Raw genomic sequence first — 22,181 nt, forward strand, 5'->3', positions numbered from 1 at the left:
ACGGACGGACAAGAAAGGCCGGCCAAGGTCGCCGCGTTGGGACACCAAGACGTGGCGGGAGAAGTGAGGCGTCAAAGTGGAAATCGCTCAAGCCAAGTCAATGGGAGCAAAAAAGCGCCCCGTATCAATCCGGCCGGGATTTCATCTTTCCATGCGCATATATATATACCGCTAAAATGTCATGCTGCTAACAATATAAGAGGAAATAATGTAATTTTTTTTCTTGCCCATGCAGTGTGTTATATGGCAACAAGATCACCGAGCTGCCCAAAGGATTATTTGATGGCCTGGTGTCCCTTCAGCTACTGTAAGTACCCAAATATCCTAAAATACGGTACCCGGACATTTCGTCGACGGACACTTTGTCGCCAGACAGTTCGTCGAACAGACATGTCACCGGACGATATGTCGAATGGATATTTAGTCGGAGAGCGTTTTTGTCGAACAGTTGCTTCCTCGTGAACGATTGTTTTGTTGCATAAATAATTTGTTGAAAGCGATCAACCAGGTAATCTCTCTCTCTCAAAATTATAATCACCCTAACCTTAACCACTATCCCCTAGCCCGCGACGAATTGTCCGTCGATGAATTGTCCGTCGACGAATTGTCCAGTCGACGAACTGTATGGCGACAGTGTCCGGCGACGAATTTTCCCTCAACAAAATGTCCGGTCACGTAAAATAGAGTATCACGTTAAGGTAAAAAAGCAACGGACGGATATTTAGAAACCGGTGACGGACGCGGCCGAAATGATATCTTTAGAAAGCTGCCATCGACGTTCCAAAATGCGGCTGGCGCGCCCCGAATAAATCAATAATTCCACATGGCGGAGTTCCACGGAAACCCAACTTTTTGAGTTTTTCCCCTGCGAAGTGACGCCGATCACGAGGCTCACGTCATTTTTCTCCCGAAGATTTTGCGTTTGCCAGCCACCCATTTGCGTGGGTTGAAATGCCTGTTCTGCTTTCAGGCTCCTGAACGCCAACAAGATCAATTGTCTTCGCGTCAATACCTTCCACGACCTGCAAAACCTCAACCTGTTGTCGCTCTACGACAACAAATTGCAAACCATCAGCAAGGGACTCTTCACGCCACTGCGCGCCATCAAAACACTGTAAGTGTGATTCCAAAGAGACCTTTTTTTAGAATTCAATCATTAGGAAGTCCTTTTGCTTTTTTGCTTTTTGTCACTGAGCTCTTTTTCTGCTCTCAGTCATTTGGCCCAGAACCCCTTCATGTGCGACTGTCATTTGAAGTGGCTGGCCGATTTTCTGCTGGACAACCCCATCGAGACCAGCGGGGCGCGTTGCAGTCACCCCCGAAGACTGGCCAACAAGCGCATCAGTCAAGTCAAAGGCAAGAAGTTCCGCTGCACGGGTAAGGGCCGCAAAGTGCCGGCAATTTTGCGCAATTGAGCAACTATTTCAGGGCCTCATCCAGGCTGGCCAACCAACCCTTTCTTCGCTCGGGACCAAAATACAATGTCGCCTTTTTGGGGTTCCCCGCTTTGACGACAAACCGGTGTGCGAACATCGTTCGGAGTCTCATCCTACTACTAAACATCAGAACTCCAAATTTTTCTGTGCATTGTTCAGCATTGTTGGACATCCGACATAAAGTTTGTAGAAATCAGGTCAACAACCACCTAAATATTATTTTTTTCAAATGCATTTGAAGCTGCTATTGGCGACGACAGACATCCAATCTAATATGATTGGGCGATAGCAACAATTGAACGATTTCTGCCAACCTTCCCGGTCAAAATGGATTGGACATCTATCGCCATCAATGGCAGTGAAACATGATTTTTTTTTTTTAATGACTTCTAATTTTATACTACAGACCACCCCCACACCGCCAAGAACATTTCGTCCAATGTTTGCACCCCAAAAAGCGCTAGCTAGCATTGTATTTTGGCCGATCTGAAGCAAAAAACTGGATCTTTCCCGGTACGAATTTGAAAGCGATCGCGGCTGCCCTCTCCTCGCACCTCCTCTCGGACCTAACTGCCGACCTGTCTTCCCCGCTCTCTGTTCGCCCTTCCTCCCTTGCCCCGCCTCCTGTGTGGACCCGCCCTCCGATTGGCTCGTGCGGCTGTCTCTTGTGCTTGATCTAACCATGTGGCCCCGCCTGCTGTGGCATCACATGGTTCCGTCAAGCGCCAGGGACCGCCCGGCACGCGTTCGCCTGTGTCTACCGGCCAATGGCGTCGCTCCGAGCCTTGACTGATGACCCGCGTTGCCCAAGAAAACGCGTCCTATTTTGAGAACGCTCGTTCTCGACTGCACGGTAACCCGGTATTCCGCCTTTTAGAGCGCCTCATCCTTTGCCGCGAGTGCTTGCGTCCTGCAGAAAAGAGGGTTGAGCAAGGTTGAAAAGTAAAAAAATGGACCTTGGAGAAATATCACGGTCACAAATATAGTGAAAATAACACAGCGCTGTTCTTTAAATATAAATATCTTGATACATTAGATAAAAATTTATTCATCCCGCACTCGGGATAGTTAGTTGTTGTGTTTTCATCCTACGCGAAACGAGCACACTTGAATTGAATTGAATGCTTTTATTTTAAATTTTTTTTAACAAAATAACTTAATAATAATCATTTAATTCAATTCGAATCTTGAAAAAATCTAATCTGGCCTCAACGCGTGCTGCATTCACTGCAGCCGGACATTGGAGAAAATTGACCGTTTTTTAAAAATGTATAATTATTATTGTTTGTGGAGTTTGTATGAGGGTACGTCCATTTAATAAGGTGTTTATGTTTTAAATGACATCATCTCTGCCAGCGCCAATGGATTGCACGCCCGTTGTGGTCCATCTATGCCACTGAAACCTGAGCAATTTGGACACGTATCGCATTGAATGAGTTAAATGCACATTCGTTAAGGTGGGAACATTGAGCAAAAGTCGCAACGCCACGGTTAATGGCCACTTGGCATTGTGAATTAGCGAGATGGGACATGGGCCGCGAGCACGCACACCTGCTCCAGCTGCAAAACGGTCCTGGTGCGGCAGGACGGCGGTGGCGGCGGCGGTGGCGGCGGCGGCGGCGGCGGCGGCTAAAGTCGCATGGCTCATCCCAGCTCTACTCGGCCCTAAAGTAACCCACTAATGAGCTTTTCGGCTTTCCCAAAAATCTCTCTTTCCGACTGTGCTATTGCTTTCTCCCTAACAACGGCCGCCTTGAGACATTATTAAAAAGAAATGAGTCCGCTGGAGAGGAGCAAATTTCACTCGGACGAAAGAGGAATGTTAAGTTTGGATTCAGGTCTTATTGAATGCAGAACTCGCCATATTGCATTGTTTTTTTTTCTTCTTAGTTCGGAATACAAAAAGGGAATTAGGCACGATTGAATGACCAACTGTTATTCATTAAACGGGGGAGGATTTGTTTGTTTCTTTTATTATTCAAAAAAGAAGAAACAAAATTGGGCCTGTTTTTTGTTGTTTTCTTTTCCAAAATGAGGGGAAAAAACTTTTGCTCTTTTTTTAACATGCATTTGTCATGAAATTTCCCGAATACGGGATGAATCAAGTGATCTAATCTAATCGGAATCTTTTTTTTGTGACTTCCTCCCAAAAAGGTCAAGAGGATTACCGCAGCCGCCTGAGCGGAGAGTGTTTCCAGGACCTGGTTTGTCCGGAGAAATGCCGCTGCGAGGGCACCACGGTGGACTGCTCCAACCTGAAACTGACCCGCGTACCGCCGCACATTCCGGAACACACCAGCGACTTGTAAGTCAAAGTTTCCAGCGCGTCAAACTCAAAGAATGCCTCGTTTTGTGTGGAAAGTTCATCCAATTTATGCTTTAGCCAAAATACAACCAAAAATCCTGCTACTACAATACTGTAATTGTTTATTTGCCTAAAAATATCATAATAATGCTTAAAATCTAAATACTAACATTCCGTTTTTCATTTTTTTTAAACTGAAAAATCATAGTGACATTTTTTCTGTTCTACTCTTAAAATAATGTAAAAAATGACACATCAAAAATGCAAAATTGGAGATAATGGAGAGAAATAGTGATTTGGTTTTTCATTTTTTGAATTGAAAACATTGTCGAAATATAGCCTTAAAGAAGAAAAAATAATACGACCAACTTCCATGATGTCAACAAACGACTCAAATCTATAAGACGCATCCCTTTAAAAACTAGACCCACCGCCATCGAATCTTTCATTTGACCTGCTAAAGAGAAGCAAAAAGAAGCTTCCCGCTAAAGTCTCGCCATCAGCACGCCCCCCCCCCAAGCAAGACCCCAGAGGAGTCTTGACGATAGGCGTCAGCGGCGTACTGAAAAGCCCCTCCCATCCTTCTTTAGCGCTGACAAATGGCTTAGCGCAGACAAAGTAATATGCAAGAGGGATATTCTGATTACATTGTGAGCGGGCTTAAAGTACGCGTGTACGGAGGCTCGCCTTCCCGTGGCGGATTATTCCAATAAGAAAGAAGCAAGACGGCAAGACGGCGAGACGGAGGGAGCCCTGCTCAGTATTCAGCGGATCCGTTAAACATAAAGAAGCAGGCGCAACGTGAGGTCGGCGCCGTCATACGATCTTCCCAGGTTTTACAAATTGAACACGGGAGCAAGAAATTGGGATGAATCAAAAAATGTCTCACTTGGAGCCCATTTATTAAGAATATCCGTATCAAGAATCATTCTGGCGGCTCGGCCCCACAGTTCTGGGTTCGATCCCAGGTCCGTCATCACTGCGTGGAGTTTGCATGTTCTCCCCAGCATTGCGTGGGTTTTCTCCGGGTTCTCCGGTTTCCTCCCACATCCCAAAAACATGCTAAGCTAATTGAAAACTCTAAATTGCCAAACCCTCGCCATGAATGTCCTTTGTCCCCTCGTGCCCTACGATTGGCTGTCCACCTGCCTGGTGCCCAGAGTCGGCTGGGATAGGCTCCGGCACCCCCCAAATTCCACAGAAAATGAACAAATGAAGGAAGAATCATGATGTTGATGTCATCCGCAAATGCAAATGCTTTGAAAAGCCAATGTTTTCAGATATTGACCAAATGAAGAGCGGACACGCCCCTTTCTAGCGTCCCGTACCTTACCGCTATACGTATGCGGGTCACATTAGATCAGGGGTCTCAAACTTGCGGCCCGCGGGCCAACTGCGGCCCGCGGGACGATAATTTGCGGCCCCCGTCTTAATATGAAAGATCGATTTTTTTTTTTTTTTTTTTTTTTTTTAATTTTTTTTTTTTTTTTTTTTTTTACCCCTTTCCCCATGATGGCGCCGTTTAAGTGGCAGCCAGTGGCAGTAGCTCTGTCCACTCATGTTTTTCTTGTTTTACAGCATGTTTTACATGAAAAATTAGAGGGAACATTGACATGCACCTGCTTGTGGCAGGTGTGATACTGGTGTGCCGATAGCGAGCAATGATGATGTCGTGACCGGATGATTCGCCTAAAGACGTTTCGCCGACGGACGTTTGACAGACGGACAGGTCGTACTAGTATTTGTTAGTTTAATGATTAAATACAAATACTAGTATTTGTATTTAATCATTAAACGCTGTTTTCAGCTGGATTTGACCGAATTTGAGAGCATTTTGAGCCGTTTGGCGAATGGACGTCTATAGACGTTTTTTTGCCTCCATCGCGATATCATCCAGTATTTGTATTTAATCATTAAATGCTGTTTTAGGATGGATTTGACCCGATTGCTGTCATTTTACGGCTCGGTTCTGCTACATCTGCCTGCCCAAGAGTGCTTATTCCCGGACTGCCATTGAAGGTAGACGAACATTGATTTTTACTATAATTTGGACAACACCGGCGGCGGGCCGGATTAAAAATCCTAACGGGCCGTATATGGCCCGCGGGCCGAGGTTGAAAAACTTGTACACACACGATCCGGCGGGGCGAGCGTTCGAATCCCGTTTCGGCGAAACCTCCGTTCGGCCGAATGAACGTTCGGTGGAACGTCCATTCGGCGACCTGCCCGTCTGTCAAACGTCCGTCGGCGAAACGTCTTTAGGCGAATCATCCGAGTACCGATGATGTCGCTCACACTGGTACTCAGTGCGCTCAGGGAGGTTGTCTTTCTGCTCAGACCAACAAAAAATTAGAGGGAACTTTGGTTCGGAGCTGAATGAACCAATCACGGTGAGGTATACGGCTCTGGAGGGCGGGACATCGGCCGGGCTGTCCAGTGCCTCGCTCACTCACTCATTCATTCCTCCAATCAGCTGGGCGGAGGAGAAGCCGTGAGGCCGATCACTCCGCTCGGCGCGCACACTCCTCCGCTGCTCTCAGCATAGAACTGAATGAGGCGCTATGATCCGTGATCCAGCCTGTGTCAGTGTCTGTAGCCATCTCCGCGATTGAAACGGAGAGCGAAAGTGCACATGCGCCACAAACCCGCGCGACTGAATGTGAAAGATCAACCCGAGACTCATTCCAAGTGGAAAAACATATTACAGAGCCCCAGAGATGTCTCTTTCAAAGCCTGCCGTGAAGAGAAAGGTCGGTGATGAGCACAGACAGTTTCAAGAAAAGTGGGGAGTGCAATATTTCTTTGTTGAACACAGGGGCACCCCGACGTGTCTCATTTACACTGAAAAAGTTGCGGTGCACAAGGAATACAATTTGAAACGTAATTGTACTATGAGACATGCTGAGGAGTACGAAAAATACCAGGGAGATGAGAGAGCCAACCAGGTTGCCAGTCTTAAAACACGTCTTCTGAGGCAACAGGATCTCTTCAAGAAGGCTACCAAAGACAGTAATGCAGCAGTCAAAGCTAGCTACGCCGTTTGTGAGTTGATTGATCCTGTGCTAAGTGATCCCAAATGGCTCATGGACTTGGCTTTTCTTGTTGATATCACACATGAGCTTAATGTACTGAACAAGAAGCTACAAGGCCAGGGGCAACTTGTCAGTGCTGCCTAGCATTCTGCACTAAACTTGTGTTATGGAAAGCCCAGCTCTCTCAGACAAACCTTTGCCATTTCCCAGCATGCAAGGCTCTCGTGGATGCAGGCACACCATTCAGTGGTGAGAAGTATGTTGAGGCCATTTCGAAGCTACAGGAGGAATTTGATCACAGATTTGCAGACTTCAAGACACACAAAGCCACATTTCAAATTTTTGCGGACCCCTTCTCCTTTGATGTGCAAGATGCCCATCCTGAGCTTCAAATGGAGCTCATTGACCTGCAGTGCAACTCTGCACTCAAAGCCAAGTTCAGGGAGGTGAGTGGAGAAGCAGACAAGCTTGGGCAATTTTTGAGAGAGTTGACCCCCAGCTTCCCTGAACTTTCCCGAAGGTTCAAGCGGACCATGTGCCTTTTTGGGAGCAGATACTTGTGTGAGAAGCTCTTCTCCACCTTGAACTTCAATAAGTCCAAGTACAGGTCCAGACTTACTGATGAGCATCTTCAAGCTCTACTGAGGGTCTCCACTGCTTCCTCCCTCAAGCCAAATGTGACTATGTGAGAAGAAGCGCTGCCAGGTCTCTAGCAGCAAGGAGTAGGCAAAAGAAGCCGTGTTCAGAATATTTCATGTTCAATGTTCCATTCAAGTTCAGAAAGTTAAAGGTTAAAGAGCTGTTAATACAGACATTTGAAACGGAATAAAAATAATTCATTTTCTCTACTTAGCCAGCCAGTGTATATCTACTGTATGCTCATTAGTATTATTTGGTTTTATATTACTGATTGATTTCTTTTTTATTCATCTTTAAGTTAATTTATTTAATTCATTATTTTTTGTTAAAAAATAAAGATATTTGATAACGTTGGAAAGTTTTATCAGTGCTTTTCTTGTGGAAATCCTGATGCGGCCCAGTCTCACCCAGACTCGGCCTCTAGTGGCCCCCAGGTAAATTGAGTTCGAGACCCCTGCATTAGATGCTCAACCCCGTTGAATTAGCAAAGTGAGCAGGATAGCCCACGTAAAAGTGGATTGTTTTAATAGGCTTTTTGTAAGAATGGCCCAATAAAAGAGACGTCTTGTGCTTTGGCCATTGTGGCTATTGATGAGCCCATAGAAGTGATTGATCCTTCTCTTCTTTTTTTCAGCCTCTTTAAATTAGCAAGCTCATTTCTCTCACGTTAAAAGCATTCCAAGAGTCGCCGCAGGCTTTTTAACCTTTTTTATTTTTACCCACACCATCCCACGGGTGCCAAAATTAAAACATAGATAAATGTCAAGAGAATAGAATAAATGAATCAATCCGTACATACAAAAGGGTATATTTTATCATTGACTTTTTGCCATGGAAAAATACAAATGGTAAAAACAAAGGCATTTATTTTGTCTCCGTATTTGGCTTTTCTTTTCTTTTTCTTGCCATCAATTTGACTTTCCAACCAGGAATAGTTATCAATAATGGGGTACTCTGAGTTTACCTGAAGGAAAATGACTTCAGATTAGCAACTTGAAAATATAATAGAATTATATGCAAATTTTGATTGATCATTTGTTTGGAACCATATATAAAAAAAAATCTATTTCAAAATGGGTCTCCTCGCCCTGTCAAAATGATTTGGACGGATTAAGGCAATGGCTAAAGAACGAAAAATAAGTCTAAGGCAAAAAAACATTGTTATCTGTTTACACAAAGTACAAGTCAACGACAAAATACATATTTTTTTAGTTATTTCCCTTGATGTTTAATGAATCCTGACTTTTTTCAATTTGTCAGCCCCTGAGAATATGTTTGTGTACTTTGCAAAATGGCCTTTTTGCATTTTTGGGCAGGCGACTGAACGACAACGAGATCGTCCTCCTGGAGGCCACCGGGATGTTCAAGAAGCTCACAAACTTGAGGAAAATGTACGTATATTTTTGCTTTTGCTTTTATAATTTCACTTTATGAAGCATCTATTTTTGTGGGCCAATCAGCTCACGTATAAATCATGTTATTTACGTTGATTGTTACACTACAATCCGAGCGGTACAAGGCAAACTGTCTTATTTTCATCAGGCCAATCAAAAGTGGGACGAGGGCCGCAGTTTGGCCGTCCAGAACGTGACTTTTTTTCTCGTGAACCAATCTGATACTGGCCGATATCCCGAAAATTGCTGTAGACATCAGCAGTTCGGACACCGCTGTCCGATAAAGCACCGCGTGGCCTTTCCTCCGGTAATCAATGGTAGAAATGGCCGTCACCGCAATTGCGACAGTAGCTATGAGGCTACCATTTACTATTTTCATTTCTTTGGAATGCATTGACGCTCGTCACGACGACGGCACGGCACGGAGGTCCCCGCAACTTTCTCCATACGTTTGAGGCGGCCAAGGCGCAATGTTATCTGTCTATTTCAGGGGACGTCTCATTATTATGGAAATCGGGTGTCTGTTTCTGTCCTCCATTTGTTCTGCTCCTGATCTTCGATATATGCTGCTGGCTGATGTGATTTAAAAAAAAAAATCAAGTAAAAGCACAAATATCGTTCGCACATTCTCTGCCGTTTGCACAAGTAAATGTAAAGTAACAATTCTCCATTTTGGATGGACTGGAGGGAGCAATGTTTTATTCTCGGGGTTGTCCAAGGGCTAAATCGACCATTATTTTGGAGATAGCGACTTTACTTTTCAGTGGGAAATGTCCCTCATTGGATATTGCTGATGGCGACGGCCAATTTGTTTGAAGTGGGAAGCCTGGCATTTTGAGTGATTTGGATCTTTGTCATTGTTAGCGTAGCAAAGTTGAACGTCTATTGCCATCATTTAGAGCTATCACAAATAATCCAGCACTAAATTAAATAATTATTTTAGTCAAATCTTTTTTTTTTCAAATAACAATTTTAAACTATTTTCTAGGCATTATTTACATTTTTTTAATAGTTCATTTTTTAAATATTTGTTTTCCTTACAAAAATGTCTTTTTGAGCCTCTAGCTCTTTTATTTGTAAAATTATTGTTTTTCATTTAAATATCCCTAAGAAAGTGATTCATACATGAGCCAATTACTCAATTATAATCTAAAAAAATCTATCAAAATAAGCGTATGTGGTCTGTTTTTTTTAATGGTTAACAAAAATAACTTTTGTTTTGAGTACTCATCTTGCATACTTAAAGACGAGAAAGCGTGCAATGGGTGGTGTTGACTTGAAGGAATTTCAATGATTGCCATTGCTTGTCCACTATTATGCCGTACAAATTGGAGCAACATATTGCATTTGGCTGCATATCCCAACGTGACTAATGGACTGGACGTCTCCGCCACGCGTGTTCCATAGCGTCCGTATTAAGTTAGCCTTGCAATAATTGAACAATACACTGACAAACGGAGACGGCAAAGGGAGCGCAGGAAATCAACGGGAAGCGCGCGTGGCGTTGGCGGACCCAAACAAGTCGGCGAGAGACGGACGGACGGAGAGTCCAAATGAACCGCCAGGAGCCAATTGGCCTTGGATTCAGATTTACAAGCGCGTTTTATCTACAACCGAAGCTCAGCGGGGGAGAAAAATAAATAAAAAATAAAAGAGCAAGAGTTGATTTATTGGAGAGGAAATTGCCCACCATCTCGCAGGATATAGATTGGGCGCACTCTCATTTCCATTTTGCTCCTCTCCATTCCTTCCGTCCCGTCTTCATCTTCTCATCCCTTTTCCCCAGCGCGCCGTGTCGATAAGCGAGGACGCACGCCGCTCGGTCGGTCGCCTCTCCCCCGAGGATCGGCACGCCGCGATAGGGATCGTCTCGGCTTATTGTCTCTGCGGCTTGTCAATTTTAATTTGATTGCGAGAGTGGGTGGATCCTACTCGCTTTTGCCAGGGAAATGGAAGTACTGCAACTGTTGGTTGCGGGGGTGCCGGGGCCAAACGTGGGTGAGCTGAAGCCCCGGGGTCTCGGGTGGAATGTCACTTCTTACATTTAAGCACAGTTTACTGTTCAAACTATGCGTATAACATGCACTGGCTGAAACTGTACATTTGTTGAGTAAAGTTCACTTGTATTTCACGAAATATTTTACATTTGTGTGCCATCTTTTGCGTACAATTTATTTTCAACATGTGCAAGGCATTTTAATGGAATAATTAAAAAACGGTTTGTATATAGTACTCATTTTTTTAACAAGAATTAGCCTCTCTTATCATAAACACTTGGGCCTATTACACTTGTTTTTTTATGTTGATCATGATGGTAGTATTTATTGTGTGTATTTTTTAACTATAAGTAGCATCGAAGTAATATGAAGAGGGTGTGTGGAGGGATCCGTATTTATATGGATTATTTCGAAGCTCAATCGGCGCAAAATTGGTCAGCGAGTGATTTTTTTAGTTAGATTTTTTTCCGCTAGCTTGTCAGACAATTGGACCATGGTCTCAAGACAGGGGCGGAAATAGGAGGGGGGCGGAGGGGGCACCGTGCCAGACAAAACTCCCGTAGTCATGTATAAATTATCTTGGTATGGTCGAAACTGTGGTGGCACGGTGGTTGGGTGGTTAGTACTAGCAACGTCCCCATCCGACCCGATACGACTATTTTTGGAGCGTATCCGCAGCCTGCGACTCGTATTCGGGGAGGGCCACCCATTGGCTGACGGTGACTTTGTCGTTCCAGCAACCTGAGCAACAACAAGCTGCGGGACATCCGCGAGGGCGCCTTTGACGGAGCGGCGGGGGTTCAGGAGCTTCTCCTGACCGGCAACAAGCTCAGCGGACTCCACGGGCGAATGTTCCGAGGTCTCGGTGGCTTGAAAACGCTGTGAGTAAACCCCAAACTCCATTTGTCGTCATCAACGGAGGTCTGGGGAGCGACGCTCCCTATACGGTATTGACGTGAGTTTATTTATCGTTGCAGAATGCTGCGGAGCAATCAGATCGGCTGCATCGACAACACCACGTTCACGGGCCTGAGCTCGGTGCGTCTGCTGTCGTTGTACGACAACCGGATCTCCAGCATCGCCCCGGGAGCCTTCGCCACCTTGCACTCGCTCTCCACCATGTGAGTTTTAAAAAAACAAAAAATTATCTGCCTGAATCAGCACCGCAAGCACATATTTCACTTGTAAAAATCTCATTAAACCAAAAACTAATGTCAACAAACCCAAAAAACGTGCACGTGAGTCAAATGGCCCATAAATTTGCGGGTACCGCTGTTTTGTCCGCTATTGGCCCCGACGTACTTATAATCACGTTCGGTTCTGTCGGTGGGTCCAACTTAACCGAGATAACAACATTGCGGAATCCCAGAAATGGATTTTCCAGTTTTTACGTGGTTGTTCTGGTGTAAACATAGCCAAGGGCCAGCGATTTTATCGTCCGCCCTCCCCCGTCGCGATGATGAGGGATGGAAAGAGACGCCGGCCGCTTCAATCTCCTGACCGACCACCTACTGTACACGCGAAGGTTGTAAATAACGTGTCGCTGTCGTAAAAGATCGCCTTTATCTTTATTCCTTACTGTGAACACAGACCGCGCCGTAAAAAAGCTCCCCCGCCAAACAAGGAGAGCTCGTATAGCCGTCAAATTCCATTCCAGTTTCCACCTCGGTTTTGTTTGGAAATGAGTTTTGACGGCGAGCTTGAAGGAATGTGAATGGCTGGACATTTCACAAACGCCCTTCCACTGAAACGCTGCTCATTACGGACAACCGGGAATGGATTTTGATCCGTGTTTGTCGAACATTGGCACGCTCAATGAATACTATTCTGGTGGTCCATCCTTTTAATATAAATAACAAGGGCTGTGACATTATTCCCTCCCAAAAAACTGGTCATTTCTTGACTATAAGTGATAGGTTTATTATTAAAACACTTTAATCAAAACAGGGAGACATCATTAATATACTCTGGCTACAACTTGCAAGGAAAATCACTCCCGACTCGCCCTCGTCCAGGATGAGTCTAAAGAAACGCCATCTTCCTCTGTCCATTTAGTCGGCGCATAATCAAAACATTTGAGGTCATCTGATTCAAACAATTGCATAAGCTAACCAAATAACACCATTAAGGTCAAAAAACAACTGCCACATCAATCTCATGTTAGATCGGAACCAAAAACACCTGCGTAAGAATTTGCACAAGTAAGCATACAAAGTGACCCGAGCAGATCGGAAACCAAAACAACTGCGTAAGAATTTGCACGAATAAGCATAATAATATTTTTATAAGGTAAACAGAGCAACCGTATTTTTAAACAATAATGCGAGTATTTTTGGAAGTTGATTCGATTATCGACATCTGCCGGAATCCAAGTCAAAGCAATTTAAGAGTCCCTCGTAGATCTTCATTGCCAACTCAGATCAACAGTCTCGGCCTGGAACATGGTGTCCTGTTCAGTCAATAGTCCTGAAAACAATTAACTGGCCTCGAAAGCAGCTGTGGGGCGAAAGTGTCCTTGAGCTTACTCAGTCCCAACATAAAGTATAGCACAAATTAATTTATAGCTTCATTACCTATTCAATGCTTATTGAACATATAGTAACATCCCAGAATAAACCCAACAATAAGTCGCCCTATTTTTGTTGTAGTTTGCGATAAATTGGCAAAATATTTGTAAATAATGTCATTTTTGCGCATCAAGCAGGCTTCCTTTTCTGAATTGGCGCCGTAAAAGAAAGCCGAGCCTGTTTGCTCATTTCCTTATCTGCTTTGTTTTGATTTGGAAGCGCTCACTTGAACAGCGCTTTGACGCGCCCCTCCCCTCTCATTTCCCGGCAGCGTGCGTACGTTTAATTAAAAGATTAACACGTCGAAAACGGGAAGTAAGAGATTTGGCCGAGGTCGAGTCGCCACTCGGCGAGGTCAATTCCTCGCCTGGCAATCGTGACCGGCGACCGGTTGCTAAGGGACGAGCGACTGGAGGTAATGGCGCCTTTTTCAACCGTGGGTTGTTTACCGGCGTCGCTATGGCAACCCCGGTCCCCGAAGCCTAACGACCGACGGGGATCCAAACCGTTGCGCCGACCCATCATTGAATACGCCTCGGCATGAATATCTGAAAAAGGCAAGAAAACGCGACGAGGGGTCATCCAAATGGAAGAATACGATGAATACGATAACCTTCTTTTCTTTTCTCCGCGAGGCTGGCTTATCTCCGCCTCGCTGTATCTCATTGAATTCACCAAAAGGAATGAAGGGACAATAACCTTTTTCTCTCCGCCTCTTTTATTTCCTCTCAGTGTATGAATTTGGCTTTGGGAGCAAAAGTGGCAGTATCTCAATACAGACGCTCCCCTACTTACGAACGAGTTAGGTTCCAAGTGATTGTTCGTAAGTTGAATTTGTTTGTAAGTTGCTCAGTGCTATATTTTGTATTATAATTTATATTTAAGGCCTATATAAGTATATTGAAGGTTTATATAAGTGCATTTGTATGTTTAAGGCTTGTATAAGTAACACGCATTGGTTTGTACTGAATTTTTTTTTTTAATAAAATGGAGAGAATACATACAGTTCTGTATACATACATTAGAGAGAGAGAGAGAGATTTACTAGAAAGTGGCCGAAAGAAGCTATCTAATGACGATTGCAGTTTTCTTTTTTTCATCATAAATGATGCAGTAGCACTGTATGGCATCATTCAATTGATTTGCAAACTTTGTGCAACGTTCAATATTTGGGTCCTGCTGCTCCATCTTTCTGTTTATAAATGGTACTGACGGTCGAACGATTCAAGTTGTATTCCCGTGCAACGCGCATCAAGTTGCACATGCAGACATGTTCGTATGTACCGTTGTTCGTAACTCGAATGTTCGTAAGTAGGGGAGCGTCTGTACTCTGAATTTCTGCCGTTCTTAGCTACTGAAAAATTTGCCGAGATTTGAAGAAGGCCACGTTTGCCTCGGATTCAAATCCTCGGAACGCCACCATCGTCCCCGTCGAGGCCCGAACGTGACAAATATTCTGTCCGTCCGTGTGTTTGCAGTAACCTCCTGTCCAACCCGTACGTGTGCGACTGTCACTTGGCTTGGCTGGGTCATTGGCTGAAGAAAACGCGAGTGGTGAGCGGGAACCCTCGCTGTCAAAGGCCCGCCTTCCTCAAGGAAATTCCCATCCAGGATGTCGCCAGTCCTGACTTTACGTGCGACGGTAAGATCCAATCCTGTCATTTTTTGGTTTGTTTTTTGCTCAAGTGTCGGGAGGTCCAATCGTCTATTTGTCAGCCGTTTTAACACGAGCCGTTACAACGCGCAACAAATCTTCAGGTTACGATGAGCGATGCAGCGATTTTAAAAATATCGGACACCATTGGATTTTTCACAAGACGGGATCCGAACCTAAGGTCACGTGCAATGTTCCCTCTAAGCTGCGCACGTGCGCAATTGCGCACGTGCGCAATTGCGCACTACTCTCGTCTTCTTTGCGCAGCAGCAATCATATGGCGCGCAGTAAATAAAATCCCTGTTTTTTTTTACCCCTTTCTCCATGATGGCGCCGTTTACGCGGCAGCCAGTGGCAGTAGCTCTGTCCACTCATATTTTTCGTGTTTTACAGCCCTTCTATTAAGCGGTGAAATCAGGGGAGAACTGTCTAAATCTACTCTGTGTGTAGTTATGTGCGTGCGTGCGTGTCTGTGTGTCTAGTATGTGTCTTCAACCTACACAATGGACTATAAATGGAAATTAGCCCTTGGCTACAATCTTACATATATATATGTCCATTAACATGAATATAAATATGTTCATTAATATGTGCTATCCCTTATTAAATAACTCAAAGAAAAATCCTGGAAAAATATTGCATATAAATGGAAACTTGACTATCTCAAGTGACACGTTCAGCAGAAAAGTCATTGGAACGAGAATGAGAAGTGAGAAGGACAGATGTGTAAAATAAGGTCAAATTTAAGTCGGATGTGTGCATATTCTAAGGAATCGAAGCACTCATCTACCGGGCTGCCAATTCGTAGATATTAATCATTACATTTTATTATGACTAAATCATTTATGTGTAGTAGACATGCACCTGCTTACGGCAGGTGTGATACTGGTGTGTGCCCGTAGCGAGCAATGATGATGTTGCTCACACTGGTACTCAGTGTGCTCAGGGAGGTTGTCTTTCTGCCCAGACAAACTAAAAATTAGAGGGAACATTGCTCACGTGGGTTTTCAGTACTGTTGTGCTTTTCGGCTGCTGTAAATCAAACCACTAGGAAAACGGAAACAGTTCATGGTGTAGAAGTATCGTAAACAAAGCATTTCCTGACTTGAATACAAACAAATCCATTCATCCGTTACTGTTTACGTTATATTTTACATCATTTTTACGGGTCTTGAGAAAATTCGGATCAAGAAAAGCTCAATTATACAAATGCATTGATGAGAAGCAACGATTTAAATGTCATTTTTTCGCAGCCTTATTTTGTGATGCACCTCTGATTTGTTTGTGTGCAAAAAAAATCTCCACTCATAACCAAAACCATACATATAGATTATGCATGATATAACTCATGCCTGAACTTCTCCGTCATCGTTTTTAGAAAAAAAGTCAGCCTTGAAAAAGAAAAAAAAGCTGGTAAGCTTACTGCCACGACCGCGGCGGGTCAAATTTCTAATTCCCAAACAAAACAAATACCAAATCGCGGTTGTCACTGTTTACGCTGGAACATTCTGAGGTCGGACGTCGTAATCCCCGACCAGGATATTTTCTGACTTTCTCTCTCGCAGCGTTGAAAAAAGAAAGGCAATATTCTCACCAGAGCAACGGAAATGGAAACGATCATGTTGTAATTGTTCGCATTTACGCCGCGTGGTGCCAGCCCGTCTCTCGGCGAGCGCTCGAGTCGGGTTCCAGCGCCAATCACGTCGGCGTCCGCGCCATCGCTAACCTCTAGCGGCCCCCCGATGACATCATGGCGTCGTCGCGGCGACAATGCTCCCGTATGGTCGCCAAGTTCGATGCCACGCCGCCGCGTCTCTACTCTTGTTGGAGAAATTCATTTTCACCCCTCTGATCATTTCCTGCGCTGAAAAGTTTTTCTAAAACATCAGCTTGGAAAGTCGTTAGCGGCTTCGCCTCCACTCAAAAGTCGGTGTGAGTTTTAAGCAGATGAGGTCATATAAATGCCACTCTAGTGGTTTATTGCATGTTCCAACGCTTGCCTGTAAGTGACTCGGGCTGACTTCCTGGCCAAAAGCCACGTGGGATTAAAACGCTTGCTGCTCTTTTATTTGACAAATAAAAGGACTAGCAGTCATAACTTCCGGAGGGACTTGATCAATGGGTGTGTCCAAAATGGCCACCCCAAAAACTGGGAGAGAGATTTTTAGCGGGCAAAAAGTCAGGTGGCGCGAGCAGGAAATTTTGCCGTCGAGAGCTCAAGTCTGGCCAGCGAGAACGTAAGAGAAAAAAGGCAAATGAAAACATGGTATTGGCTTTGGCTTTGTTTGCGGTTTATTATTCTGCGACTACCACTTGCAAAGTTTGCTGCCAGAATGGAGTTGGATTTTTTTCCACTCCAATCCGATGCCGTAGAAATTCAGGATTGGGAACGGAACTCGGTCCCCGGATTAGGCGCCTCATCTCTGGGTTTGCCCAATGACTTGATGTTCCTAAACCCGCCAGTGAGTTTTTTGTCCAGGAAGCGCCCCGCTCCAATATCCCTAAAAGCCGCCAAATCTGTGACATCACAATGGCCAATAAGCGCCACCGCTAAATCCAAAGCAATTTTCAGAGAGACGCGTGTACACAAAAGTCAAGTTGCGTTATTATTGGCCGGTCGGCTCCTCCTCATTATCCTCCATTATGGTTTTGACTTTGTTGCTTTTGACTCTACCCGGAGCACGGTTCAAGTCTTCCCATAACGGAACGACCGTGCGTTTGGGAGGGCGACCGTGTCACGCCGGGAAATGGAGGCCAAAAATAACACTCCTGGCCGCCAGCCTCGGCGACGGCCAGGAGCGTTCTTTCCACCTCGTCTTCGCGTTGTTGCCGAGCACCTTTTAAGCTTGCTCGTGCTTTTATTTAGACGTCCTTGAAGCAGTCCTTGTTGTTCGCCCGCCAGTGTCGCCCTGTTTTATCAGCTTCTGTTCATCTGAGATAAGATAATAAGACTTTATTGATCCGCCGAGCGTGAGGAATTAACTTGTTGCAGCAGCAAATCAAAGAACAAAACCCTTGATGTAAATTTGGTTAACCTGCTAAGTGTCTAAGTATTTTTACAGTGATAAAATGTGACTTTATAAAAGGTACTAGGGTCGCCTCAAAGAGGATTGTGATCGCCGGATTATAATATTTGGATTTATAAATGGAGGGCTGCCAGTTTAAACTTCAACCTGTCATACCTGTCAACCTCTGCCAATAACTGCCCTTATAAATGATTATGATTCCCCTTACAAACCCCCAAAAAACCTTACAAACACCGTACGACTCGTACGTTTTTTGGGGGTTTGTAAGGGGAATCATAATCATTTATAAGGGCAGTTATCGGCAGAGGTTGACAGGTATGACCTGTCAAAATCGATTGGTCATCTATCGCTATCAATGGCACCAGCAACGTTATTATTCACATTGTCCTCGTATAAATGAGCAAAATAAAAAAAGTTTCATGCACTGAAGCGTGAACTTTTGCACCCGAGCATGTTTTATAGATAAACTCCACATAAAGACGTTCTAATCTGTCAATTGAGGGGGGGAAAAACTCCCTTCTTTCTCCCTCAGCCTATCTAAATTAAGATAATCTTTTATTTATAGTTCCTCCTTTTTAAAAAAAAAAAGCCGGCGCTAAAGTGCAGCCTCGAGAATTGTGGAGATAATAGCGGCTCAAGTAGTCCTCGGAAAGCCGCAATGTGGTCCGTTTATCTACGTGCTAAGTATGACCAATTAGCCTTTCGGGATCCCGGCACGGCTGATAACGTCGGTTTGCGACATTTTTTTGATCGCCCCCTTCCCCCCGCTGCCGTGTCTTTCAGGTGGCGAGGATAACGGCTGCCTCCCGGCGTCCGGCTGCCCCGACGTCTGCACGTGCTCCGATGGCGTGGTGCGATGCAGCAACAGAGGCCTGCGCTCGCTGCCCAAGGGCGTTCCCAAGGACGCCACCGAACTGTGAGTACAAGTCCCCCCGCCCACCCCTTCCCCTTCACACCGGCTGGTTCATTGCCTGGCTTGCCAACTCCATGAAATTAAAAAAAAAGAAGGGGCGCCTCCCTTTTGTTACCATCATGACAAACGGTGTTAACATAAACATTGTGTTTACATATTCCTTCTGATGCAAGCCTTAGGGAACGTATGGCTCTGGAGCCATATGTGGCTCTTTTGATTCAAATTCATAAGCCTTTTTTGTCATCATACACAGCTGCGTATAAAAAAAATTGGTGGTGCTACTCCAAGCTTTTCAAAGTGTGTTTTCCCAGTAAAAAAATAAAAAATAAAAACATAAATAGTAGTATAAAAGTATAAAAAGTCACATCCCGGCGAGGTGAATTCTAAAATATTGCACAGATTCTAAAATCTTGCACATTGATGGGTGCATATGGCTCTCCGCTAACCTGTGAGCTCAAATATAAAAACCTCTAGTGCCTTTTTAGTCATTTTTTTCTTTTCCATGAGACTTTAGTGCATGGGTACTCCCATTGATACTCATTGATTAGCCACAGCGTGACATTGTCAAAAGAATTCAAAGACTTTTTGTACTGTAAAAGCGGTGAAATGACTAAAATAGCACAGATTTTCATATATTTTCACTTCTAAATTGGCTCTCAAAGAATAACATTTGAAAATAGGAATTGTTTCTGGCTCTCTCTCTGTCAAAAAGGTTCCCAACTCCTGCGCTAATGCTTTTTTGCCTGTCAATTCTGGCATCAAGGGGTTAAAAAGTGGACTAGAAAGTGAGGAAAAACTTAAAGTATCTGGGCTTAGTTTTGACACACAAAGCTGACCTTGTCCTGTCTGTCTTCACCATGATAACGTTGCAAATGTTGTTTAGATACAGTTTCCCCCCAAATTTGTGGAACACGGACGGGCGGGGGCTTTCCCCGTCTTCTTCCGAGCTATTCTCGCCCAAACGTTTCAAGAAACAGTCAGCGGCGCCTGCTAAACACGATTTCCTCATTCGACATTGATCCCAACTCCAGTTGGAGCGTAAAACAATCGTCTGGCCGATGCCGTCCGTACGAATCTTTGGATCTGCCAACAAAATGCTGGAAAATGTTTCATTTCGCCAATCCAGGATGCCGTTTAACTCGTAAAATCGTTTGTAAAATGGCCTGTCAAAAGTAACCCGGGGCAAAAAAAAAATGGCACATTGGACTCTGGTGTGCCGCGGGGGTGCCGGAAAATATCCTAGCCAGCTACGGGCCATTGGTTGAAATTGTTGCCAGCCAATTGCATTTATTTTTGGGATGGTTTTCTGACAGAAACTGACTGGATGATTTGTATTTTTTTATCATTGGCAAGATTCCATTAAAGAAACTCTTTATTTATTAGAAGCCGCAAGTGTTAGAGCTGGTAAAAATAGTTTTTTTGAGTCTGTTAGTTTTTTTCCCCCCTGAAACGGCGCCAATATCCGTCATACTAAAGGCGAGCAGGCGGTCGACGTCGGCGCTCTCAAATGACTCCCGCTCCTCAGGGTCAATAACAGTGATTAGGTATTGATCGGCCGCGGGAAGACACTCCATCATGGTGTCTGCTCGACCTACTTGTGACCCCAGAGAAAGACAGCGCAAACATTTTGTCATGAGGGGAACGCCATTTTTGCCAGCAGAAAAGCCCCGCCTCCTTTTATAGTCCGTAAATGAGCCTCATTTGTTTGTTTGCGTGCAGGTATTTGGAAGGCAACATGCTGACATCTGTACCCAAGGAGCTGGCCGCCCTCAAGCACCTGTCGCTGGTGTACGTCTGCAGAACCCACGCGCGCTCCGCAATGCATTGTGGGTGTATTGACCTGACGCGTTTGCCTCCGCAGAGACCTGAGCAACAACAGCATCAGCGCAGTGGCGCCGTACGCCTTCAGCAACATGAGCCAACTGGCCACGCTGTGAGTGGTCGCCGTGGCAGCGAATCAATGTCTAGGGGGCGGGGTCTGAAATACAGTGGGTCGGTCATTAAGCAGGAGCTTCTAAACTGTAAAAGTAAGCTTTAAGCTTTTTTTTCCTTTTCTTTCCACTAGGATCCTCAGCTACAACCAAATTCGCTGCATCCCGGTCCACGCCTTCAACGGTCTCAAGTCGCTCCGCCTACTGTGAGTCACGAGCTGGGCCCCGCCCCCGCACGCTCTCGAGCTAAATCAAAATTCAATCAGCCCCCCCACTGCGGGCGGCGCGCTCGTTGGTTCCGCCGGGCTAACCGATGACGAGATAAAAGCGATGATGAGCTCTCATCTCTCGTCCCTCCCCCTCGCCGTTGATCCGCCCATCCTGGCGTCTGTCCAATGGCCGCTTTCTGGCTGGCGTTGGCCTTGATGAATGGAGCTTCGCTGTGTGTTTCTTCCTGTCATCCATCAGCTTGTCCACCCTCTGCCTCGGCGCCCCGTGCGTGCGCGGCGGGCCTTCTTTTCAGTGCCGCTCGCTCGTTTTCATTTAGCTCTTGGTTTTTTCACTGGGCTAATCTACGGGTGCCAGGGTAAAAAATATATATATCACAGGCAATCTTTACCCGTAGATAAGTAATCTCTATGTAGAGCTTACACAACCCACATATTACTAACCTGTACCTGCAGTTTATTAATCCCATTTACCAAACTGGGGGCTATGGATGACTTAATTGTACACACATTTATTACTAAATGGGTTCTACAGATTATTCAAATGTACCCAACAATTACTAATCTACACCCGCAGATGACTAAACTACAGTGGCGGTCCGTGTATTTTCTCGTAGCGCCTTCAACAAATCAATCCAACCCTCAAAAACTATTTTATGGCTATAAAACCTCTACAGCTGCGACACATAAAAAATAATCAATAAATCAATGCACAAAAATGGGGTAAAATCCACTTCCTAGTGCAACCAGGGGGAAAAGCAATGAAAGGAAGCTAACAGACAATTTGGAATTATTTAATAAGTATTGATGGACAAAATATAATATATGATTCAGATATTTCTTAGGCCAGCAGAGAAGGCCTTGAAGGCCCTGACGACCCGCCACTGCTAAACTATATATAGATATGGATGGATAATAGATGACTAAACTGTAAATACAGATGACTAAACTGTACCCACATTTTACTAAACGAGGGCTATTAAAATGTACTAAATTGTGGGAACAAACTACTAAACTGGGAGTACAGATGTTCACACTGTGGCCCCAGTTTAATCATCTA

The 22,181-nt window shown here is 44.7% G+C and overlaps 1 protein-coding gene across 4 annotated transcripts in view; it reads left to right on the forward strand.

Annotated features, from left to right (window-relative positions):
* Positions 1–22,181, forward strand: part of slit3 (slit homolog 3 (Drosophila)) — a 129,677-nt gene that overhangs the window by 88,903 nt on the left and 18,593 nt on the right. For all 4 annotated transcript variants that reach the window (XM_077609733.1, XM_077609735.1, XM_077609734.1 and 1 more), the window contains 12 exons: positions 236–307; positions 971–1,114; positions 1,214–1,377; positions 3,591–3,741; positions 8,729–8,803; positions 11,541–11,684; positions 11,781–11,924; positions 14,849–15,012; positions 18,834–18,966; positions 20,683–20,751; positions 20,825–20,896; positions 21,029–21,100. In XM_077609733.1, coding sequence (XP_077465859.1) covers positions 236–307; positions 971–1,114; positions 1,214–1,377; positions 3,591–3,741; positions 8,729–8,803; positions 11,541–11,684; positions 11,781–11,924; positions 14,849–15,012; positions 18,834–18,966; positions 20,683–20,751; positions 20,825–20,896; positions 21,029–21,100 — 1,404 coding nt within the window. The remainder of the gene's footprint in view (positions 1–235; positions 308–970; positions 1,115–1,213; positions 1,378–3,590; positions 3,742–8,728; positions 8,804–11,540; positions 11,685–11,780; positions 11,925–14,848; positions 15,013–18,833; positions 18,967–20,682; positions 20,752–20,824; positions 20,897–21,028; positions 21,101–22,181) is intronic.

Source organism: Stigmatopora argus, chromosome 9 (assembly GCF_051989625.1).
Source record: "Stigmatopora argus isolate UIUO_Sarg chromosome 9, RoL_Sarg_1.0, whole genome shotgun sequence".
Classification (NCBI taxonomy): Eukaryota; Metazoa; Chordata; class Actinopteri; order Syngnathiformes; family Syngnathidae; genus Stigmatopora; species Stigmatopora argus.